The 26,481-nt window shown below is 37.2% G+C and overlaps 1 protein-coding gene and 1 long non-coding RNA gene across 3 annotated transcripts in view; both read right to left on the bottom strand.

The window, feature by feature from the left end:
• Positions 1 to 624: 624 nt before the first annotated feature.
• LOC113120599 (uncharacterized) lies at positions 625 to 2,237 on the bottom strand. Its single transcript, XR_003294635.1, has 4 exons — positions 1,927 to 2,237; positions 1,353 to 1,426; positions 1,213 to 1,246; positions 625 to 1,137 (listed from the first exon to the last, which is right to left on the bottom strand). It is a non-coding gene; the product is annotated as an uncharacterized LOC113120599 (long non-coding RNA).
• A 2,971-nt stretch (positions 2,238 to 5,208) lies between these two features.
• disp1 (dispatched homolog 1 (Drosophila)) overlaps positions 5,209 to 26,481 on the bottom strand; it is a 58,413-nt gene continuing 37,140 nt past the window's right edge. For both annotated transcript variants that reach the window (XM_026290442.1, XM_026290441.1), the window contains exons 3-8: positions 15,116 to 15,145; positions 14,249 to 14,372; positions 14,039 to 14,166; positions 13,126 to 13,223; positions 10,180 to 10,277; positions 5,209 to 10,077 (exon numbers count right to left, since the gene is read on the bottom strand). In XM_026290442.1, the coding sequence (XP_026146227.1) occupies positions 6,511 to 10,077; positions 10,180 to 10,277; positions 13,126 to 13,223; positions 14,039 to 14,166; positions 14,249 to 14,372; positions 15,116 to 15,145 (4,045 nt within the window). In that variant the 3' untranslated portion in view covers positions 5,209 to 6,510. The remainder of the gene's footprint in view (positions 10,078 to 10,179; positions 10,278 to 13,125; positions 13,224 to 14,038; positions 14,167 to 14,248; positions 14,373 to 15,115; positions 15,146 to 26,481) is intronic.

Genomic DNA, 26,481 nt, shown 5'->3' with positions numbered 1-26,481 from the left:
GGGATCGCAAATCATTTGGAGAAGAGTCTGTCTGCAGACTGCAAGAGAGGGGCGTAACTTGAAGTTGTTCAAATCACACAGAACCACGCGAGATGTCAAAATGAGATTTTGTCGGGATGCATTCCAAACCGCATACCCTTTAATTAGACACTTAATTTCAATAAGTACCAACTTAAGGAGCGCTAAAAGAGTAGGCTACATATTCTACAGCCTAAATGCGTATATGAAGTATGAATGCAATTTGTATATCATGTGACCTACAAAGTTAAAACAAGCACAAAAACTGACAGGTTTAATTAATGTATTTGTAAGTATCTTGATAATGAAGAACATTGCCCATGTTGTAGTCTTGTTGCAGAAACGGCTCCCTTTTTATTTTGTGATTGTAGTATAGCCAATACTGTTGATTTTAATTTTGTATATATTTAACTCCACTTGTGGTCAAGTGTTATCCTTAAAGCATATTTTTATATTATTAGAAAACCCGAAATCATTATCTCTTGAATATTTTTTTAATAATTTTACGTGAAAAATGTTTTCTTGTATAGTATCTCATACTATGATGAACACATGAATTTTTTTATTTATGTTTTATGGCATTATGATTGTTTATTGTTAGATACAACCTCTTACCATTATCTTTTATGTAATAATTTGGCAATAATAATAAAAAATAGGATTAGGTGCACTAACTCCTCACAGCGTTATCTGCACAAAGTGTACTTCAATCAGCTGCTCGAAGATCTCACCTTTGGAGAAGACCGTTGATTTGATACTCTAAAAATGTAAGTATTACTACTCGAAAATTAACATTACCCCATTATGAATTGCATCTTTTGCCCACCCCAACACTTACATGCAATAATAAAGATAAATGCCAACCAATAATTATATATATTTTTTAAAAGACATTTTAGTAAAAGAAGCAAATTGTATTTCCTTTTGTGACATATACATGAATATATAGTTAAATAAATGCAGTCGATGTGAATACATTAATTTTCTGGTCCTGATGAGACAGTAAAGGGCAGGTGGAGTGATGGAGCGTCTCATCTGTGACTCTCGATCATTTCCAGGATGATGCTGTGGTTTTCTCCATCGTCAGTGCACACACCAGTCTACAGACATTTTCATGTCCTACAAAAATACACATACACAATACAAAAAGTCATTACATTATTCTTTTGTTTCAGGTTTTCCCTCTTTTTTCACCTTTCCTTGCAGGTCCTGCTCCTCCACAAAAGATCTGCAGCAAATGCACAGAAATCAAGAATAAGAAAAGAGATGTAATAGTTGTTTAAAATTACATTAAAATAAAATACAACTTAAGATTTAAATTGTAGAGTACTTACACAACTCATTTGCTGGCAGCATTCCTTCATCAGTGTCTCTACAGCAGATAAACACACGTGTGTCTCATCTGTTCCTGTAACATCCAGACAAGAGTCAGTCTCCTCTGTCATATATCTGTGATATACTGCATTTACATGTTGAACTAATAACTGATGTAACTCACTTTTTATCCAACACAAATGTTCCCTAAATTATCAATATTGCAAATGGACAAATAAAAAAGATAACTTATGTTTAGTTACTTTATGTAGATTTGTTTGTTTACATGACTTATACTCATCTATTGGAATGTTGACAAAAGTGAATTCTATACACAATATCACACACACATCACTCAGACCCCTGTTTCATGTCTGTTAGATGTGCTCATCTACATCTATTATGTAGGTCACAGAAAGGGTAGATTAAACCTGTGAAACCTGGTGATAGCGTCTTTAGAACTTTTGTTTATATGTTGCTTACTTTACGCCTTAGTTTTAATAGATTATTAACTACAAAAACAATACCTCTGTATGAAAATGACTTATACACTTCAATTTAAATAATTATTTCGGGGAAAAAATAAATTCTCACCTTTGTCTCTCACAGCAAGCTCTCATATTCTTCTTTCCAGTTTAACGGCAGTTGGCATCCAGATTATTGGTGCATTACCGCCCTCTTCTGTTTCGGAGTGTAGATCATATAATACGTTTTCCTACTAAAACGTACACATCTCTCACATTGTCCCCTAACATTAATATCTACACACACATCATGCATCAAATCCTGCCTAAAACCCCTGCCTCCCTTAAAACTTAATCAATATTCTACTCTGTGCCGCCATATTGACAACAACTTATCGTTTTGAGATCTCCTGTGGTTCTGTGTGATTTGGACAGCTTCAAGTTACGACTCCTACTCCTACTTCAAGTTACGCCCCTGTCTTGCAGTCTGCAGACGTAGTTTGGGAGTTCGGAGTCATTTGAGTCAGTTTGGGGATCGCGAATCATTTGAGTCAGTTTGGGAGTTCGGAGCGGGTTCGCGAATCATTTGAGTCAGTTTGGGGATCGCGAATCATTTGAATCAGTTTGGGAGTTCGGAGCGGGTTCGCGAATCATTTGAGTCAGTTTGGGGATCGCGAATCATTTGAGTCAGTTTGGGGATCGCGAATCATTTGAGTCAGTTTGGGAGTTCGGAGCGGGTTCGCGAATCATTTGAGTCAGTTTGGCAGTTCGGAGCGGGTTCGCGAATCATTTGAGTCATTTTGGGGATCGCGAATCATTTGAATCAGTTCGGGAGTTCGGAGCAGGATCGCAAATCTTATTTCAGTCAGTTCAGGAGTTCGGAGCGGGTTCGCGATTCATTTGAGTCAGTTTGGGGATTGCAAATAATTTGAATCAGTTCTGGAGTTCGGTGCGGGTTCGCAAATCATTTGAGTCAGTTTGGGAGTTCAGAGCGGGTTCGCGAATCATTTGAGTCAGTTCGGGAGTTAACACTAATATGAAATCGATACCAATACATATAATGTTAGCAATGTATGCATACACACTTGTGAATAACTTGCGTATACATATAAACTTGACGCGTGCATACACCTACAGACACTCGCATACACATATAAACTTGATCCGTGCATATACACCTAAACACTCGCGCATACATAAACTCGGTGCATACAAACACACCTTCACATACTCGCACATACATATAAACTTGATCCGTGCATACACATCCATAAAAAACCTGCGCATACATAAAAAATAACATTTACTAACGTATACAGTTCAGATAAGAAAAACATATTCATTATGTGTACACACACACACACACACATATATATATATATATATATATATATATATATATGCAGGTGATTTCATATGTGGATGTGCGTGTATTTTCTGTGTAAACGGAAGGCAGTTCAGTGTAAAAGGAAGTCGTTTAAGCGTGAACGGAAGTAACCGCATTTGCAATCATGGACAGAGATCTGTGTCATTCCTAATTGTTTGCTCAATCATTAAAAAAGTTTTAATAGAAAAGCGAAAGCTGAATGTTTTTTTTTTTGTTTATATACAAATGAACTGGAATATAAAGATTCTTAGTCTCTCTATTTTATTTTTATTTTTTTGCCCCAGAATGATACATTTAGACAAAATGTACTATGTAGTTATAAAAAGGTTGTAAAATGTCTTTATACACTTTGTTTTCGTCTTTAATCATTTGGTTGATTGTGGTGCACTTTGAGATGAATTATCCACGGATCATGCTATCACCAGAATATCCACCAACATGATCTTTTTTTACAAAACCCTTTATCCACGAAACATGATTTATTAGGTTGTGCTTGATTTGATTACCTTTGATTATCTTGGTTTCAAAAGTGTGGATTTCAGGAACATAATGTAGTAAAACTTTAAAACTGGTTAATAATACATTTGTATCAAATAGTAGGCTATACAATTTTTTTATTATTATTTTTTTATTTTTTTGCATATGATGTTTAACTATTACACTGATAAAGATCCACCATCCACCATCCCCTGCATCAGAGACGTTTACCCATGTCTTCATGTATGTGTTCAATAGTGGCCTCATAGCTTGAGAAAATGAAAGTCTCCCCCATTAGAAGAGCTTCTGCAAACTAGTAAGTTAACTGGCAGTTTCGATCTAGAAAAAGGTGAGAATTTCACAATTTCACTTCTATGCAATCTTCACGAAATACCTTCCAAAATGCTATACCAATTACAGAGAGAGAAAGAGAGAGAGTAAAATGTCCTGCTTCTAGTTAAAAAATATAAAATGTGTTCCCAACTAAGTCCCAGTCCCACTTGAGCTTAGCCATTTTTAGAAATAAAACCCTTCAGCACGAGTTTAAAATATTCTAGCTGAGCCCTAGCGTGAGCTTCTTTAGGCGACCGTTATTGAGTCAGTTTGGGGATCGCGAATCATTTGAGTCAGTTATGAGGATCGCGAATCATTTGAATCCGTTTGGGAGTTCGTAGCGGGATCGCGAATCATTTGAATCAGTTCGGGAGTTCGTAGCGGGATCGCGAATCATTTGAATCAGTTCGGGAGTTCGTAGCGGGATCGCGAATCATTTGAATCAGTTCGGGAGTTCGTAGCGGGATCGCGAATCATTTGAATCAGTTCGGGAGTTCGTAGCGGGATCGCGAATCATTTGAGTCAGTTTGGGAGTTCGTAGCGTGATCGCGAATCTTTTGAGTCAGTTATGGGGGTCGCGAATCATTTGAATCAGTTCGGGAGTTCGTAGCGGGATCGCGAATCATTTGAGTCAGTTTGGGAGTTCGTAGCGTGATCGCGAATCTTTTGAGTCAGTTATGGGGGTCGCGAATCATTTGAATCAGTTCGGGAGTTCGTAGCGGGATCGCGAATCATTTGAGTCAGTTTGGGAGTTCGGAGCGGGATAGCGAATCATTTGAATCAGTTCGGGAGTTCGAAGCGGGATCACGAATCACGAAAGATTCGCGCTCTTAAATTTTCAAATTGGACATAACCTTTAATTCTTTGCTGCCAACTGGGGTGGCAGCAGGGGTGGCAAGGCTTTATTTTAGGGTGGCATCCGCCCCTGCTCCCAACTAATATTACTTAAACTAGACTACCACCGCTTCCTGCAAATAGAAACAGAGGTTTTTAATGGGATTATCCAGCCTTGAGAATCTCTTTCTCTTATTCAGTGCAGTTTAGATGGTTCTGTTTTGTCTGGTGATGTTCTCAAACCTCTGGTGTCTCTACAGATGCTTGTCTTACAACATAAGATTCACAGAATCCCTTTTCACTCAACTGAGGATGTGATGTGTTTGACCTGTTTTCTTTGGACGAAAATTAAGTGCATTAAGTTTGACACCATACTGAACTGTATACATATATAAAAGTTTATTTTGTATTATCAAAAATGTGCAGTAGCATGAACTTCTCAGTTGGTGTAAAAGTTAATGGAACTGTGACATTACAGATAAATCTTTAATTAGATGAACAAATACCTGCATTAACACTGTAATTGCTTTAGATAATGGTTTACATATGTAAATAGTAAACGTTTTTTTAACTTTCATGCCATTTCACGATTCACACATTAAGATGAATAAATCATACTGCGTGTTATAATTCACATGTGTCCAAATAAATGTAGAACAATACTTTTTTTTTTTTTTACGAAAGGTGACTATAAAAAAATTATTGCTGTTTTGTTTTCAGTTATTTGAATAAACTAGCAATTTGCATGCAGCAAGTGGTTACTGCTAAAAAGGACAAATCAGAGAACAAATATATATCTGTTTTTTTTTTACAACTAGTACCAATTATTTGAAATTCGCCAAATTGTATGCTACATATTTAAATTATTATGATTAATAATATTAGTATTACACCAGATAGCAGCATTTATTGGTAAATCCAATATAACCAAATAACACAGAACATTTGTAAAAAAAAAAAAAGGTAATTTTTTTTTGGATTCTCTTTCTTTTAAAAAACAACAGAACAAATCCTAATTTCTCAGATGGGCGGTACACAGTATATGTCAAGGACACATGACACTTAATTCTGCATGTAGTATATTTGACAAAAACTATTTTCTTTTGTGTGAAATCACATAAACAGACTCAATTTCCCTGAAGTCATGAGGCTAATGTAAATGTTTGCACACTGTAGGAGGAAGTGGCTTTATATGAGAAACTGGAAAAAAGCAGGCAACTTAAAAACTAATCACCAATGAGTCTTTCAATTCACCATCACAGAAATTTCTGAACTTTGCATGTGAAGTATTCAAAGTTTTACAGGCGAAACATACCAATCATCATCAATGAAAAAGTGCATGATTCAAATACATACACGACACATAAAATATATACAAATTCCTATGAAATGTGCAGGAAAATATTTCTGATTATGTTTTTCTATTCCCATGAAAAAGTGATGGCCTGTGGCCAGACATTAAAAAAATAATCTAAAACAGATGTCACACTAATAGTACAAGCCACTGGGTCAAAATAGTGTCCTCTTAAATCAGAAGTTTTCCTTGACGTCATGTCACAATTCAAATGCACACAATATCAAGAAAACTATTTCCTGGCAGAAAACAACCAGCTGCTTTTCTGTGCTAAATCTTAATATGGCAATACGTTCTGATATCTCGATCTAATGCTCTAATTTTAAATGTTAGCATAAACTTTCAGATGAGGCTTTTGAATGAATGGCAATAGTAGGCACAGTGGTTTTTGGCTTGTGAAACTCTACAGAATTGCACTTCGCTTTTACAGTCTTTTTAAAACAGTTAAATGTTTTGGGAGATACAGGCTCTGCCCTTTCATTATTGTCTTTGTTACTCAGATTGCATTGGACACTGTCTTCTGGTACCACTGGAATCGCTTCGCGAATCTCACGACTGTCCTGCAGCAAAACACAAGTGCCATTTACTTTTGTTTTTATATGGTTCCATGGTATTTTTTGAGAGGTCTGGGAATTTAATGCTAGGTCCCCTGTCTTCTGTGTATCATGATTAACAGTACAGACTCGAGTCATGTCAGGTAAAGCACAGCGCTGAACATCTGGAAACTGAATGTGAGCTGGAAAGTCCTGTCTCTCTGGTAGAGGTGAATTGGGGCTACATGCATTTATGTGGGACTCGTCATGCACTGTAGTATCGGACAACAGTGCCTGATGCAAAAGGTGCACTGCATGCATGCTGTAGCCCCCGGGGAAACATCTGTGAGGGTTTGGCCTTGATGTTTGGCTCTGTGAACAATGTTGGAAGTTGCCAGAATTTACGAAGCAGTCAGTGGGAGTGTGCGCTGTATCCTGTGAGGACTGAAGGTTCTGACCCACAGGTAAGTGATTGGTCTGTTTAGCAGGGCGTTGGTTCCTGCAAGGATGGTAAGGAGTCCTTTGTCGCTCTCTCGTGTACTGGTGCATGGAGTTCTCACAGGTGCACCTCGCACTGTATGCATATTGATGAAGATTTGAAAGCTCAGTTCCTGGTAAGCCATTTTCAATCTCAGGACTGGGTTCTCCTGGGTCGGTGGAGCTATTCAAGGTTGAGTGATGAGAAGTGACGTCATTATTCAACTGCGTACATGCTTCCTGTTCCTCATCCGAAGCCTTTTCCTCATTCCTGATATTCAACGCCAAGGGCTCAAGCTCATAGTGTTCGTGCCCACCCTCACTTCTTGCGTTATCTATCTGGTACTTGCTTGTGTAGCAAGCACCAAGTTTACCTGGACTCGGATTAGATTGGTTTTCAGATGTGTCCTCTGAAAAGGCATAGCACTGGAGTTTCTTTGGCAAAGGAATCTGTCCACAGGTGCCCTGGGGTCCCAAACAGCGACACATGCATTGAAAGAAAAACGTAGCAAATGCCCAACTAATGCACATGATTAGCATCAGAAACGTCCCCAGTTGAGTGTACGCCAAAACGGTGGATGGCATCATCATCGCACCGGCTACAAAGGTTGTGAGTGCTGCCATTGCTATAGCCGAGCCCATTCTGCTCAAGGAGAATACCACTTTTCCTTCCCTGTCTGGTTGTGGTGCAAGGCGGTACGCCACTCCATAATGGACCGCAAAGTCCACAGAGAGGCCTACAGCAACTGAGATAGTCACTGATTCAAGCACATTTAGTTCCCAACCCAAGAGCACCAGCGACCCAACTGTGACAAATATGGTTCCAGCAATGGATATGATGGCATAGAAGCTGATGATGATATTCCAGGTGGTCAAGAGCATAACACTGAAGGCCACCACCACCGACAGTGCCATAGCGATAAGAGTCCCATTCGATAGACTGTCCTGAAGGTCGTAGAACTCCAGGTTGCTTACAAACCATCCATAGCTCAGTCCTTCAGGAGCATCCCTCAGCTCCTCCTGAATCCAAGCATCGACTTCTCTGTAAAACTGATGCATCTTCTCGTACGCCAGAGTGAAATGGTAGGTACTTTGAAACTCGAGCACAATTGCTCGAATTGTGTCATTGATGTCAAACCTTGGCCCTGGAGTCTTGCTGTCAAGGTGGTAGATAGTGCTTCGGTCGAGCTCCATAATTGCACGTTTGATGCACAACTCAAAGACATCTTTCCGGTAAGGGAATGTGGATTGACTACAACAGGGATAGACGGAAGCTTCTTCACAGTCTTGGTTTTCCATCCATTGCTTGAAAGTCTCCATGAAGCAGCTCGTGAAGTCTTGCTCCTCGGACTGGAACACGAAGCTCTGGTTCCTGAGCTTCTGGCAGAAGTTGAGAATCCATACTTGACTTGCAGGACTTGCGATGTTTAAGGTCGTGTCGAGTGTTAGTTTACCCTTATTTTTGGGATTCAGCGGATCTCCATTGTCAACTGGAGTAACTCCCCAAATGATGGTGATTGGCATGTGGAGGTCTTCCCCATGGTTGACCCGTTCAAACATAAAGAGTTTTTTGTACTCCGCATCGTAGCGTTCAAAGGGATGGGAAGAACGGAAAACCTGAAACTCCGACAGCTCCAGAGAAGGCAGTTTCATTTTGGGATTGACGCAGACAACGTATGCACCACCCACCGTCATTGCCAGAAACCACAACAGCCACAAGTAGCGCAACTTGATCACGACGCAAGGCAAAACTTTCTCAAAGAATATCCGAGAGGCCTCCGAGATGCTAAAAAGACACTTGTTGACCATCTGGCACAATCTTGTCCAGAATGGCGTAGTACCCTGCGTCTGGTGGTGTTGTGACCGGGAACATGTGAAGAGGTTGACCAGGTACCTTTCATGCAGGACCACCACAGCTGGCAACCAGGTGACCATCAGTATGTAGTTAACCAGGATAGCAGTACCAGCGTACACACCAAAGCATCGGATGGCAGTGATGTTGCTCACGTAGTTGGCATAGAAGGCGGCAGCCGTGGTGAAGCTGGTGACAAACATAGAAAGTGCTGCATGGTGAAGCGTGACACTTACTGTCTCAGACAGTTCAGAATTGGGTTTGTCAAACTTTGTGTAGTTCCAGACATCGCAGAGGACAAATGCATCGTCGGCGCCAATTCCAACCAGTATGATGAGCGCAGTGAGATTCATAAAGGGGAAGAACTCAAAGTTGAAGACCACACAGTACAGGAAGTACGAGACGATGAGCGAACTGATGATGGCAAACATGGTCATAAGGGTGATGAACATTGATCTCGTGTAGATGCACATGAGTACCAACACGATCACAATTGCTATTGCGGGATACATGGTGTCTGTCAGAAGGTAGTCCTGAAATAAGTTGTGTTTAATGCCAAATTCTATTCCTGTGATGGTCGTGATCCCGTCCGACGAGTTCCAGTTCTCAAAGTTGTCCAAGTAAATGTTCATCATCGTTTCGCCTTTCTCCGTCGGGGAGAAGAGCATGCTGTACTTGAGGTTAGGCAGAAGGTAGTCCGTGTTCTTTGGATTAAGAAAGTCTTTGTCTACCAAAAAGTGAAACATCTGATACACGGCGTTGTATTTTGTACACTTCCGTGGCACGTTGCCACACTTGAGGTCCTTCTTACGGGTCGTCATGTCCCAGCACTCGGGTCCGAGAGTGCCATTGTGGTAATACTTTGCACAGGAGCGCAGGATCTTCAGGGTGTGGGAAACATCTTGCTCTGTGATTTTTTGGCAGGAGGACTTGTTAGTAAGGACGGCGATGTAGTTCCCAAGTGTCCAGCTGGGACAGCATGAGTCAGTAGTGGTGCGCTGACACAGATCCCAGTACTGGGGATGGGAGCGAACCTGCAGGACCAAACATGGAAAACAGAAGTAAAACACCCATTTCAGACACCCCTTTACACATAGCAAATGGTTTAATCAATATAAGCAATGCAAGGTACATACCCGAGTATTGTCGAAATTGCACATGGATTTTATCGCCTGTATATTCCACAAGTTCTTTCCCTCTGCAGAGGCAAATACGATTCGGGGATAGCGGTCACCTGTGGAAAGATAACGTTTGGTGGTTAACCACTCACAGAAAAAAGCAACAAAAGCTGTCACAAAATACGATACTTTAAGTTACTAACATGCACACTTTAGGTAGTAAAATATGTACCTTTAAGATACTTATATGTAAATAAGGTACAAATATATACACCTTCTGAAAGGTTACTGCCCTAGTGAAAGATAGTGTACCTTTTCTTTCCTTTTTCTGAGAGTGAACTAAAAGCCAGCAGCCTTTCTCTATGAACCACTAGATGGCAGATTTGATTCATGTCAACTCGTCTCACTTTAGTACTATGTATTTAATACACTTGTGCATAATTTTGTCAGCATACTATTAGAGCTGAAACAACGAATCGATTTAATCGATTAAAATCGATTATTAAAATAGTTGTCAACTAATTTAGTAATCGATTCGTCGCTAAATAAATTTTATTTGCCATAAGCGGCTCATTTCGTGCATATTTCAAATCTGCGGTGACCAAAGTGTGGCAGTAATGAGCCACCGGAGGTTTTACTCAGCCAGTACAGCAGGTGAAGTAGCGAATAGCCAATAGCTGGCCTCGTTTTATGTCACGTGCTTCCCGAACAGCGTCTCTGCAGCATTCAGCGGGAAGTGGGAGTACTTTACTTTGAGCCTTCAAAATGAAGAGTAACCTGTAAACTCTGCACTACTGAACTGTTTAAGGGGCCGTTCACATATCGTGTCTTTTGCGTGCTCAAGTTCGTTATTTCCTATGTAGGCGCGAAGTATGCACTCTCATAATGGAAGCGACGCGGTCGCGACACGCACGCGGTGCGATGCGCCCGTTTTTCCAGGCGCGTCCACACCGCATCCATTTATCCTTTGCTGAAATTTCCGGGTCTTCATGGAGAGGGCACGTCATGAGCCCCTTTCACACTGCCATTCCGGCAAATACAGGGGTAAAGTGTTCCTGTAATTGTTTCCTGGTCGCTAGATTTGGCACTTTCACACTGCCAGTCATGACCCGGTATATGTGCGTGCTTTCACACACAACCCTTGAAGATACCGTAACGACACGTGACATCAGCGCGTGACGTGTAATGTACGAGTCGACAAAGCTTGGCACGTTATACTTTAACTGAAGCAAGCGAACGATCTCAGTGTCAGCGCGGAAAGTGAGGAACTAACTGATCTCTGCTTCATTACAGTTTGCACATATGTTTTCGTCGCGAATGTTGATCTTCCTTCAAAACAGCCGGTAAAAAAGTCGCGCGATAACGCGCGTCATCACTTCGATACCGAATTAGATCTGGCTTTTGTTCACACAGCGCTCGTTCCGGATCGATTACCGCAATGTTACTATGTCCCCGACCCGGGTTCGATTCGGTAATCAATTCCGGGACGTGGTTGCTTTCACACAGAAGGCGACCAGGCAATGTTACGGGAATATTGCGGGTCCGACGTGCAGTGTGAAAGGGGCTATGGAGAGAGCACGTCATGGATGCTTAGCAAAGGCAGACGCCTCAGGGGCGCTTCTGCCCGAGCGATTTGGAAAGAAGGAGAAAGCGGCGCGACTAGCGTTTTCCACGCGTTTTTAGGTGCGATAAGTGAACGGCCCCTAAGAATTTTATTTGTGCAGATTCTCCAGTACAAGGTTGTTTGCAAATGTTTAGTCGTAAAAGCTGATAACATTGCTTTTTAACAGTTAACATTTAAAGCTTTACAAACATGTTGTGTGCCCGTTTTGTCGTTTACCAGTTCATAATTCAGACTTGCAGCCTAATTATGACTGAATGAGAGAGGTAAATGTTTGAGTATATTTAAAATGCACTTCTTTTCTAAGTATTCACTGCTCTTTTTCACACAGCAGGTTTTTTGTGTGTGTCCCAATTTTTTTTTTTTCTGGACAACCTTCTGATGGATTTTACTTTAAATTGTGAGTTCCATTCAGGTTTCATGCCATTGGCACTTTTTTTCGAAGGATTGTTTACAATTTCACAGCATAAGCTATAAAGCTTTTTCCCAGTAAATAATAAAATACAATGCACTGCAATTTTATTCTGTTTTATCCTTATACTTCGTGAAAATATGTTCTCAAAGATTCCTTAAGCTTTGTTTGGGATGTTAAACTACTTTAGGAGCTCTAAGGACTGCCTTGGTGAAAACAATATTTGAAATCTCCTTGTGAATTTTGCTAGAGTATGGGTCAGTGTTTTGATTGCAGAAGAGTTCGACAAAGGATTACTAACATAATAAAACAACTCCAGGTATATTTTTGATGAGGATATGACAATGCAAAATGGTTAAAATCTCTTAAAAATCTATGCTGAATGATAAAGACCCTTTATTAATAATTTACTTGGGGAAAAAATGGAAAAAACTAAAATATAAGTACATAAAGCGATTAATCGATTAATCGTAAAAATAATCGACAGATTAATCGATTATCAAAATAATCGTTAGTTGCAGCCCTACATACTATTGACTCCAGAAGTATAACATTTGTGAATGCACACAAAATCAATTTTGAGCAGTTAATTAGGTTAATGATAAATGTAAACACAAAAAGTTTTCCTAGAATTGATATGTACAACTTGGATAGAATACAAGATGTCAAAGTGTGTGTGTGTGTGTGTGTGTGTGTGTGTATATATATATATATATATAAGGGTATATATTTACCCTTAAAAGTTAAGATTAACATTATAAACATCCAGCAATAGTTTATAAATTTGCATTAACCAAGATTAATAAATGCTCTACAATGTTTGTTATTTATTTTTTATAGAAATTTATACAAAGACACACAATTCAGTTTTGCCATCACAGGAATAAATTACTATAAAATAAAATAAAGTTTTTCAGCATCCAGAACTCACCTGGTACATCACAGAAGAAACTGTCTTTACTAAAATCCCACTCCGCTTTTCTTTTCTTTCGATCACTACGATCCTTGGACCATCTGTCATCTTGGTGACTGAAACGCAGGATAAGGAGAGTATTTAAATCAATGCATTTAACAGCTCTGCGTGTAAAGCATTTGCTCTTTATGTTGAAAATTATCCAGATAGAGCCTCAACTCAATCAGCCAAAACCATAATCGAGTGGTTCACGACTTGCAGTCTGATTCTTGTCAGATTTAGACAGCTTTAATGAAACAAAAAACCTCACTAATTATTAATTCCAGCCTCCTCACATTGTTGCCATTAGAGCTCTGCGATTGAAATGACCGTTATCATTATTACTGACAGAGGACAGGACTGCTGCTGACAGCACATCCTGTTTCGCAGACAGGAAGTCTCTTTAATCAGAGGGAAGACGCCTATGCACATGCTGAGACGGAGCCGTGCCTTACAGACGCTCACTCTCTCTCTCGCTTCTGTCATGATCCGTAATCCAGCTCAGGAAGATCCGGATCAGATGAGTCATGATACAGCCAACACAGATCGCATTACCAAGCACCGCTGTTCAGGAGCAAAAAAGTGCATATAAAGTGGCCCCAAAAAAAATCTGATTGTCTTTGCATTCAATAATAATAAAAAATATATTGACTATATTGCACAAGCAAAAAATGCAACCTAAATCTATTGAGCAATGTGCATGTAAAGATGCACATTTGCAATAAAATATAAACAGGTCATGTTCCCTTTTGCAAAACAAATGCACCGATTCTGACCAATCGTGGCCTGACTCCTAACTCTCGCTTGGCTAGATTTTGACAATATCTAGTGCTGTTCTGGATGAATGTGAAAAGGAAAATATGGTTATCAGATAAGAAGTGGACTCTGTTACCTTTTGGCCTGCTCGTCTGCGTATTTGAAGGGGTAGTTGGCCAGTGTTGCCTTGTAGCCTGTGTTTTTCACCATGTTGTTCCATGTTACCAGTCTCTGGCCTATTGCAGTGCCTCTCGGTTCAAATCCCTAATAAGAGAAATGCCAACAAATCTTCAGTTAAACTGCACACAAATGAACATGGAAGTCTGAAAAAGCTCCTCGTGCACACCTGAAGTGGATTTGAGAAGTCCGGCAGGTCGGGCACGAGGATACCGACCAGTGCACAAACCACGATGAGAACGGTACACACCCCCAACACCACCACCGGCCAATCAGCAATGAGCTCAGCGTAACTGCAATTGAGGGAGATTCATACATCTTATGCATATAATATATATATATATATATATATCACTGTATACTACATACTGTTCTTTATTGCACAAGAGCAAATCATGGAAACAACATTGTAGATACAGTATATTTATACATTTTACAAATACATTTAAAAAAAAAAAAAACTTAACATTAATTGAAATTGTAATATACTTTAATATTGCAATATACATTTTAAAAAACAAATAACATACAAATGTAAAAATTTAAATAATTTTATTTTTTATTGAATTTTTTTTTTTTTTACTGTATATAAGGCTCACAGTCATTTAAATGAAAATTTCCAAAATTTCCATTTTAGGTCTTAATTTTATTAGTTAATTGTTTTCCGTTAATTGAAATTGTAATGTATTATATTGCAATATGATTAAAAAATGTAAATAATTTTAACGGATCTTGTATGCATTTCTATAGAATAATAAAAATAGAATTTAATATTTCTATTGTACAATGCTTAATTTTTTTTAAAATTTGTATAGTCTTAATTATATAGAGCGAAATAGATATTACAAGTTTAATGAAAATTAAAATCCAACAAAATGGACACTAAAATATATATTCTTTAAAAACACATTATTTTAAATGACAAAAACTAATAAAAAATATATTTATAAAATCCAATAAAAATGATTACATTATATAATAATTAAATGGAAAAAATAAAAAAAACTAATAATAATAATAAGTGTAGTAAACTTACCTTTTGGGAAACCGGAAAGGCCTTGGAGGGCTGAAAGATAAAAGCATCATAAAACAGGATTAGACTTAAGTGCCAAACAGTGGATTAAATCTACCTGTGTGGAGAGACATGTTTTCTTCATGAAAGTGTATTTTTAACCACACGCTGCATGCGGTCTAGATCTCTCTGTTCAAACACACATTCCTGTGGGGAAATCACAGCTGTCTCCACGTTTCTTCTTACTGCTTTCCAAATCAAAACCATCGTGGATGTTCATATTAGAGGTTCTGCTTTAACACACTAAAACGGCATCTCCATGTGCCCAATGCACAGCTGTTCACAATCTGCCGTCTTCATGCATTTGTGTAATATAAAGACGCATTAAATGGCCTGTGCACGCAGGTGCATTTTGAGAAAAGCACAAATGGTGCAAGAAGCTAAATACTAATAAATAAGCAACAGTCATAATGGTGCCACCACTAATAACAAATCATCAATCCTTGAACCACAATGACAACTAATATTGCCCTCTTCGAGGATGAGAGGAGTAGGGTCACAGGGCCAAGAGGTGGCTGTGATTTTCTTCCTCGTCGTCTTAAAAGGGAATCCATGGAATGCTATAATTAGTGGTTGCTATGGCACTGGGAGGCACAGATGAACAAAAGCCATTGGCAAGAATTTTTCACCACAGGGCGACTTCTAGAGAGGCCGTAAATCCCTTTGAAAGTTCAACGGACACGTTGATACAACAACCAGATGTTGCAAGCGCACAGGCTTTAAGAATCTGCATATTCAGCTCAAGGTGAGTCCCACTAGACTTTAAAAACAGAGAGGTGCACGTCCTTCTCCGAGCAATCAGAGAAAAGGTCATGCAGACAGCCGATAATCAAATAACCAAACCCAAAAGTAAATAACGAGGAGCAGATTTCCTCCACTTCCTGTGCAAACGTCGCGGGGACGGCGAGGGGGGAAACCAATGCAATGATTTATAAAGTGTGCTATCAGCGAACGCTCCATGTTTGGGCCACAGACTGTGGAATTCAGGGGCGTGAATGAGAGATGGTCCAAAATGGACTAACATTTATGAGATATCGCGATGGATTATTCCACTGGAGTGCAACAGTTCTTCAACACTTTCTGGGAGTTTCCCCCCGTGTGATTTGGAGATTATTATTTCATATTTGGATGTGTGCAACTTTTGTTCTCTGGGTAGCCTGAAAAGAAAGAAATCAGTTCTGTATTTTAGTTTACGCTCTTAAGAAGTGTTGGCATTGATGGACCTTTAACATCCATAGAATCTTTACATTCCAGGAAAGGTTATTTATAGTGAAAAAAAAGATCTTTAGATTTTTAAAATGTTCTTCACACAAAAACCAAAGAACCAAATAAGGTTTTTTTTCTTGAATCAATGCAAAAACTATGGAAGGCTGTTTCCACCACGGAATAAAGAAATAATAAAAGGTAATTGCCACTCTTTCCTCACAATTCAGCCTTTTTATCTCAAAACAGAGTTTATTTCTCGTGAGATAAGTTGCAATTACCTTTTGTATTTTATATAAATGGAATTGTGAAATGTAAACTATTACATTAGAAAAAAAACCTTTAGAATTGTGAGAAATAAGTCCAGAATGGCGAGAAACTCATCGCAACTGACTTTTTTTCCTGAGAAAACGGGATTAACATTTGAGGCTTTGTTGAAAAGCTGAAATCGTGATAAAGTTACAATTAAATTCTAAAAAAATAAACAATTGTGAGATGTAACCTTTGAATTCTCAAGGAAAATGTCAATGTTGTGTAAGATTTCAGAATTTTAGAAAATTTGAGTTTATATCTATAAACTCAAATTAGCAAAAAAATAAAAATAATAATAATAAAGTAATAACTCGCATGTGGCTTTTTTCCAGATAATATTTGAATTTTGAGATGAAAAGTAGCAATTTTCTATTTTATTTAATATAAACAGAATTGAGATGTAAAACTCAGAACTTTGAGACGTACACTCGCAATTCTGTGAAAAAACATGGCCGCTCTACATGGCCGCTCAATCTAATGTTAACCTTTTCTAGTGTCTGTGGAGTGTCAAGCTGAAAAGTAGCTTACTGCAGGACAGGATTTTAATTTGCAATTTTTTTGTCATACAGATAAAAGTAATACATCTTTCGAATCTGTAAAGACTCGGTTTATTTGTTTTCACTCACAATACCGTGCTTTTGTAAAATAAAGAAAGCAAACATGATGCGATTTTTGCTGTCTGTGAACTTTAGTGCAAAACTAAAAATATTCATTTAAAAATCTCTCTCTCTCTCCATCCATCCATCCATCCATCCATCCATCCATCTATCTATCTATCTATCTATCTATCTATCTATCTATCTATCTATCTATCTATCTATATATATATATATATATATATCCATCTATCTATCTATATATCAAATAACATATACGGTTGCAATCAAAATTATTCAACCCTCTTGACTTGAAAGACAATTTGCTGTGGAGGATAACATTTTATGAAATCAATTTAACAAAGGCATCAGTAAAGTATTAGAGAAAGTTTGTTAATACACTTTTGAGTGATTCTGAGAATGGACCACTGATGAATCATGCTAAAATTCAAACTGGCTCTAAACATTTATGTTCAAAATTATTCAACCCCCTTTGTGCAGAATCTTTTATTCTTAGTGTTTAGAAGCTTCTGTCACCTCTCTACTACAGTTTTGGCCCATTCCTCACCTGAAAAAGCTTTCAGATCACTGATAATCTTTAGTTTTCACATTGCCACTGATTTCTTCAAATTCAACCAGATATTTGAAACGGGTATTAAGCCTGGAGACTGAACAGGTCACTCAAGAACATTCTGTGACTGATCCCTGAACCAAGCAGAAGTAGATTTGGATGTGTACTCTGGGATGACTGGACTGCAGGAAAGTCCATTGATCATCAGCTTCAGTTTTTGCACCAAAGGCATCACAATTCTTGTCAAAATGGCCTGACACTTTAAAGAATCCATGATGTCCTTCATACAGTCATGATTTCCACTTCCTTCTACTGTAAAGAAACCCCATAACAGGACTGATCCACCTCCAAGTTTGAGGAAGGAGATGGTGTTCTTCTGCTTATGAGCTTTGGCTGTTTTGCAGCAGACATACCGCTGATCCATGGGTCCAAAAAGATCCAGTTTGGTCACATCACTCCTTATAACATTCCTCCAGAGCTCCACAAGTCTACACAAATGAATTTCATCAAGTTCAAGTTGTCCTTTTGTTCTTCTTGATCAAGAGTGGTATTCTACAATATGTCTCAACATGAAGGCCATACTTGTCTAGTGTTCTTCTTACACACTGCTTTGAAATGGTTTTCCTCCTTTCATCGGGTCATCTTGCAAGTCTTTGGCTTAACATTGCAGATTTTTCTCAGTTGCTCTGATTAAACATTTTATGATATTGTGCTTTTTCTTCCAAAACCTCAAAGGTTTTCTGGTAAAACACACTTTAAGCGAAGGAATAAGGCTGAGCTGTGTCTCTAGGAACTTTCAATGTCTTGGAAATCTTTTTATTCCCCACCATGCAAATAAGTGATTTAAAAACAGCAATGTTGAATAGGGGTTGAATAATTATGACATAGCAGTATTATAAAAAAATCTCATAACTCAAAAGTATTACATTATATATTGACAATATCACTTTTAATATGCCAGTGAACTGGAGTTGGGGTCCAAGGTGATTCCTTTGTGGAAAGCTCATTATCGTCAAATGTTCCTAAAATGTTTACGTTCAGAGGCAGATTGCCGGCAACAGTCGTTTTCGGATAGATTGTGTATTGGTCTTAGTGTTAGGCCATTATTTTTAAGATTTTCTGCTTAGTCATCGAGTTCTGAGCTACTTTTAGCTTTAAGATGTTTTGTGAATACGGTCCCTGAAAAATAAAATGCATCAATTTCCACAAAAATATGAAGCAGCACACTTTTTTAAACATTGATCATAATCAGAAATTTCTTGAGCAGCAAATCTGCATATTCAAATGATTTCTGAAGAACACGTGACACTGAATACTGGAGGAATGATGCTGAAAATACAGATTTGATCATAGAAATAAAGTACATTTTAGTATATGTTAACATTAAACATTGCTATTTTAAATGATAAAAATATTTACAATTTTACAGATTTTTTTTACAGAACATTCCTCATTAAGTATGTAAAACATTTAACAAATTAGAATGATGTAGAATAATCAGGTCGTTTTCAGCATTTAATTTGGCATTACTGTAATAATAAATCACAGCAACAGCAGAGAACAGACCCAAACGCACACATGTGAATGACGTGCACACGTGCATCTGCGAGGTCTAGAGGTCGACTCCTGATATCTCCACATTCTTTGCTTTGACATATGTGGATATATGGACTCCAGACAGGGAGGCTGGATTTCAACACCGAGGCCAACAGTTACAAGCCATCCAAGAAACATCTTCATTATCTATTGGCCTCCTACTGCAAGAATTCAACAGCTTCAGCTACAAACTAAGGAATGCAGAACACAACACGCTTTGAATAATGTGATACACACTGAGAGGTCAGAGGTCTTTCACCTGATTCCTCAGCACTTATAGTTAACTTAAAGTGGCCAAAACACATCAAAATTAAGTACTAAAATCAAGTGCAAAGTAATAATGCAAAAGGATATTTTGTGAAGCTTGTTTTGGAAGCTTGAAACTTTCTGATACACAATTACGCTCACAATTCTCATTGCCGCAGATCACTAGTTCTTATATATTCAAAAATGAACATAAATATGAATTGGGAAATATTGATTGTGATACAGTTTTGATTCCTATTAATGGCTTTTGAAAAAGATCATGGGTTATATCCCTTTGGAATGTACTCAATGAACCAAAAAAAAAAGGCACACTCTGAATTTAATGCAAGTCAATTTGGATGAAAGTATCTGCCAAATGCATACACTTATGCATTATAAATATGGCTTTTTGTATAATATCAATGCAATGAAAAGCTTGAATACAGCATTAAGAGAAACTGGAAAAAAGTTGGAACAGTGGAAGTTGCAACACTGACTCTACAAACATAAATTTAACTTTATTTCATTAAAACAATGAAGTTTCAGCCAATTTAAAGTCTTGGGACAAGGGATGTCCGGTGAAGGCCTTGAAAATGAATTGCAATAATTGAAAATATGACTTCAGGCAAGACACCCCAGATGAACAGGGTAAAAATGTATTACATTTCCCATACTTCCACAGTAACTGTCTTATTAATTTTTTTTCCCTACAAGTTTAAAATCTGGTTTAAATATGAAAATAGAGCATTATCTGATTAAATACGCACTCATTTGCATAACTTTGACTGGATAAAGCCAGGTTGAAAACTGTTTGATTTTGCTGACATGTTAAACGCTTTTACACATTTTTTTTCAGCCATAAAAAAACATGTTTTTAACATAAAATGTAATTTATTTATTTTTTTTAAAGGGGGATAAAATGTAAATTTTGATGCTGCTGAAGTGGATTTTTTTTTATATAAATATAGAAACATCTAGAGATGCAAATAGATAAAGTGCAACAAAAATAAAGATCTAATGGTGTATTTAGGATGTTCAATCCACTAGTCTTAAAAAGCACGTTAAGAAATGCCAATTTGCCAATAATCTCAAGAAAAAACTACATTTTTGCCCGTTGTGTCTTTGATTACCAAACAAATTAAGCCAGCAATGTATAATAAACAGTGCAAGTGAAAACATTTTGCTTAGTAATAAATACTACTACATTATTGCTAAAACCACATTTAGTCATCTGTTTCGACTAAAAGAGGATCACATGATCAGCTCCAATACTGGAACGAAACATGCACGAGTCAAATTACCGGCAGAGATCACTGGCACATTACCATTGAAGTCTCAAGAATGATTTGATTCAACTCAAGAGTGTGTGAACAGCTACAGCGGCTCGGCTTTGATATCAAGCATGTCTAAACATGGGCCAAGCTCATTCAGCGAGCCGCACACCGCAGGCACAGCTCTTTGTTTGTGCACAACATCCAGACGCAGCGCTTTACAATCCTGTGAAACAGTATCTCTTTTACCAAAGCTCGACTGAGAATTCAAACGCTGGGGATTGATTCTCGCACTAAACTGAGGTTCTGTATTTCCCATGAGTCTCAGCAACACAATGCTGGGGAAAAACAACGTCACAAGCTCTACCTTCAGAGGAGGGTGTGGGTTTGAGAGAGGTTGAGGTAGAAAGAAGGTTTTGAGTGAGAATGAGACTGGAAAACAGAATCAGGAAGAGAGGAAATGAAAGGAGAAGACAGGAAATGAGCAGAGACAGGTAAGAGCCGAGACTTTGAGAGATGCCGAGACAGATAGACAAGATTTCTATGGAAAAATCCTCACTGGAGCTAAGAGCTGCATGTTTAGTCAACATAAAACTGAAATCTTGATATGGTTTAGTACAATTATCAACTGTCAGGCTGTGATTTAATTTGAGAAAAACACGCTTTGTGTGTTGCAGCATGAAGCGCTGCACTGTGTTTATTTGCTCATGATTCAGTGTTTTCAGCGTCTTAATTCTACACAAACTCATCAGCTCTGAGTTTGAAACTAGTGTTGCACGATGCACCAATACTTCAAAAGTATCGCGATTCTCGGAAATTAAAAACGTCACTATTCCTAAATTTCTTAGTATCGATACTTCCAATAATGACCGCTTTCTAGATCTGTAAGACACGTATTTCATGTTGGTGTGTGCAATGCACGCTTTTCAGACATTTAATCTTCTGAGTTCAGAAACATTGTTTAATATAATCGCTGTTCATATTTTTATTCAAAGTTCAGAATCAAGATAAATGCATTACTCTTATGTTTCTTATGATAACTGAGATAATGCTGCTAAATTTATTCTTCCTTTACCTTGAATTTCATTGCTCTAATTTATTTTTAATATTTTGATATTTCATATTTTGTTCAAAAGTTTAATATATCTGCTGTTCATATGTTCATTTATTAGTGTGTTATGATTCGAATTTTGTCCCGGTTTTAAAATAAAGCACAGCAATGATATTTGACAGTGTATTTCTCCTTTTCAGGAAAAGTATCGAAAAAGTATCGAATTCGCAATTCTTGACTAGGTATCGGTATCGAAACAATAATTTTGGTATAGTGACAACACTATTTGAAACACGCATTTATTTTTAAAATTCAACATGCACCAATCATCTTCCCAAACTTGTAATGAGCAAGCGGAAATCTGTTGACAATAAGAACTTTTGAGGGCTCCCTGTGGATTTCTGCCAAAATAAAAGCTTGATGTTTTAACGTTTGAAAATTTAGACAGCCATAAATATTAGTATTTTATATATTGTACTGTAAAATAAAATATTTTTCTAAAATATTAAAATAATTACAGTGAAATTACAATAGCAAAATGTATTGTTTTTATTTGTATTTCGCAATAGTAGTAGAAGTAATAATAAAAAAAAACAATCATAATAAATGGTAGTTGGAAATATTTTTCTTTAAAATATTTATTTTGCAGCAAAATATTAAGTAATATTTAATATGTTGTTGAATTTAGTAGTAGTCATTCTACTATCAATAAATTATTTGTTTTCCTCAGATATTTTGGATTTTACAGTAAAAATTACAACAGTATTATTATGTTCTTCAATACTTACATTTAGTAGCAATACATTCTACTACTAATAAGTTATTTATTATTAAAATTTTCTTTAAAATGTTCCTTTTATACTGAAAAAATACAACAGTATTTATTCTTACATTGTTTAATTTATATTTAGTAGTAATACTACGGATACGTTATTTATTTATTATTATTATATTTTTCCTGTTTTTTTTTTTACAGTGAAAACTTACTATCAACAATAAAATTTATATTATTTTAAATATTTTATTTCAATATTTTAACACACACACACACACACACACTATATCTCTATATCTACACACACACACCACATGTATAAAATCAACAGACATACTGCAAACAAACCACAAGTGATATAAAGCGACAAACAACAAATGCTTTCTTTTCCAATAATGATTATGTAAATGTCAAATACATTTAAAGATTAGACACCGATATAAAGACTCTGGTCCAACTGTAAATGTTGTGATGGTCCCCAATGAAACATTTTTGAATAAAGCCACAATTTATTAGAAGTGGACTACAAACCTTTAATGCAATTGCTGCAAGGATCATAATAACTGAACCTGCTGCGCTCGCATCAAAAACAAGACGGTCCCAGATCGACTTAATACATTCCAGCTGTTCCCTCACCCTTCTACAGACTTCAATCTGTTTAGTAAACGAGAATAAGCAAGCTAGACATCAGCCTAATTTGAGGTTATGACTGGGTGCTGCTTGCTCGGTGTCTTTGATCGTGGTTTATGGGATCAGGTGGGCTTTGATCTTCACTGGGCATCTTCACCGGCTCTACGTGTTCCTCACGCATCCTGGACATTGATATAGACGAAGAGACTCGGGACGCGTCGACATGCAAACCTCTCATTCATGCTATTCTGACCTCGAATTGCATGCAAAACAATGTCCCAAAATTTTTAATTAGCAGTAAATTTGGGCCATCCAAAATATAGGCAACTTTTGTCTTTTGTGGAGATTCATAACATGCATGCAGTTTTTGAGAATAAATGAAAGCATTTCAGGCAAAACAAAATGAATATATTGAGGTCTTATGAAGCAAAACAATCCGTCTGTGCAAGAAACTGAACATAATTTACAATATTATTAACTAATGAAGATCTGCTTCTTTCAGACAGTTTGTTTCAACTAACTAGTTCAATTACATAATCATGCAATAATGTTACTATATGCAGTTAAATTACTAAAGCACCTAATAATGATATGAAACGTATGCTTTACACGTCTAAAGCATATAAAGTGAATAAACTAGCTTTATTTTTTTTTTTACATATACAATGAGAAACCATAAAAACTTTTATTTTGCCCTTCATTCGCCATGAACCGTTTCAGACGGTTTGGTGAACTTGTTCATATAGTTCACCAAAAAGAATCGGTTCAAAAGAATGATTCATTTGTGAACCGGACACTCAGGCTCTGGATTACAGGTAATAATGTTTATTTTCTTGCACAGACAGATCGTTTCACTTCATAAGACTTCAATATATTGTCAGGAGCCACAGGTGTTCGCGTACACCTTAGATAGCCTGGCTGTGAGTAAATCAACAGCAAAATTTCATTTCTTGGGGGAAAAAATCTGTTTAACACTTTACAGAACCTTACAGGACTTCTTCAAACTAGCCTTAATAGCTCATGACTGCATCCAAAAGCAGACCCAAAACTTTGACTTGTGCATGCACTGAATAAAACAGCTTATGGCACCATTTAGTTAAAAAAACACATCCTTTGGCCAGTGTTATAAAGCAATCGAGCTGCCAAAAGTAAGCGGACTGGAGGTATGGTGGATCATGAGCACCGAGGGGGTTTGGAAAGCGTGCATGTGTTTCTGTTCGGAGCAAAAGCGAAATGCGCTCAAGCACTAAACGCTCGTGATGTTTTACACATTCAGAAAACAAATGACAGCATTTATTACACGTTTAAGCGAAAGGCAACTTCCAAAACCATCAAAAGAAAATGTGTAGCCTAGGGCAGGAGCAAAAAAAAAAAACTATTCTCATGATGGTTATGCAACAGAGTTTAATACCTTGTAAAGGGGTCATATGCTAAAACGAACATTATTTTGTGTATTTGGTGTAGGAAAATGTGTTTACGTGGTTTAAGGTTCAAAAAACAAATTATTTTCAACATACTATATATTATTGTTTCTTCTCTAAGCCCCGTCTTTCTGAAATGCGTTGATTTTTACAAAGCTCATCGTCCTGAAAAGCGAGGTGTGCTCTGATTGGCCAGATATCCAGTGCTTTGTGATTGGCCGAACGCCTCAAGTGTGTGTCAGAAATTTTATGCTCATTAACATATTTTAGAAGGGCGTGGCAGTCTTAACTTTGATAAAGAATATCTCTTTGGGTTTGACACTCTATTCCTTGGAAATTCACAGATCTTCTTTAAGCACCGAGAGAAAGGAAATATTGAAATCACATCACATGACCCCATTAAAAATCCATTGTAATTTGTTGTTATTTGTTAACACTTAACAGTTGTTAACCTACATTAAGGTTTTAGAGTTCAACCTGGCCAATTCAATTAAACAATTCTCTTTTGTCCTATCAGTCAAACATCTGCATAGATGTTTCCAAGAATTAAAATGACAAAAACTAATAGTTGTTAGTAAAAACTCCCACCTCTCAAAAATGTTCAAATATATAAATATTTAAATAAATAAAATTTATATCTTATTATTATTTGTTAATGCCTTTTGTCCGATCACTCAAAAATATTCATTTTTTCCAAGTTTAAAAAATTCCAAGCAATTAGGAAAAAAAGTAGCATTAAAAAAAATATAAGTATATTTTTTATTATATTATTCGTTATACATATCACATATTATAAATGATATTTTAAAATATAAATATTTGCACCCTCATTTAATGTGCATAGAAATTATAAGCATTAAAAACAAATGCGGCTTAAAATTGCTAAATATTTATAGAAAAAATATAAATATATAAATAATTAAATATATCTATTTCTCTATTCTATACAAATAGCTGGCTTGAATTTATTTAGCAAAATGATATTTAATGTCAGTGAATGAATTCTTGAATTCTCAGTCTGACGTCTCCATTTTTCTCTAATCATTGAATGCAAGTTAAACAGTTGTTGTTTCTGATCACGGGTAAAGGCTTCTCAAAATGACAGCCTGAAATTGAGAACACAAAGATCATTTTAAGGCTTGTTGGCTGGTCGGGGCTTGCAGCTGTCACACACACACATTTCGTGAATATCTTCGTGGATTTTCCTGCAACAAAGAACTGGAAGCATCATGACAGTCTTTAAACACCGGGTCATATTAATCAAAGTTTCTGTTTGACGTTGATCAAACATCTTCCTGAAAAGGAGCTGAACTGAAGCATCTGTTGACTTACGCAGACACGACAAGACAAGTTTCCACCGCTAAGCATCGTTTCGGTCCTAAGTGGAAGTGAATCACTTCAAAATCAGAACGCATTTGATGTTTAATGAACAGCTGAGAGGCACACACACTGATTTGGGCTGCTTTAGGGTGTTGCACCTGGTTAGATCAGGGTGGGAGATGCAGGTAAATGAAGCGTGTCGGGGAAGGGTTAAACATGTGACATGACCCCAGATGGCTACATGTCAGCTCTCTCTTTTTCAGTCAACAAAAGCTATTCATCATTCCTCAGTTGGAAGATCAACCGCCATCCGTCTCAGCCGCATCATTCCTGAATCT

The sequence above is a fragment of the Carassius auratus genome, chromosome 20 (assembly GCF_003368295.1).
Source record: "Carassius auratus strain Wakin chromosome 20, ASM336829v1, whole genome shotgun sequence".
Taxonomy (NCBI): domain Eukaryota; kingdom Metazoa; phylum Chordata; class Actinopteri; order Cypriniformes; family Cyprinidae; genus Carassius; species Carassius auratus.
This window is presented reverse-complemented; position numbering and strand designations above follow the sequence as displayed.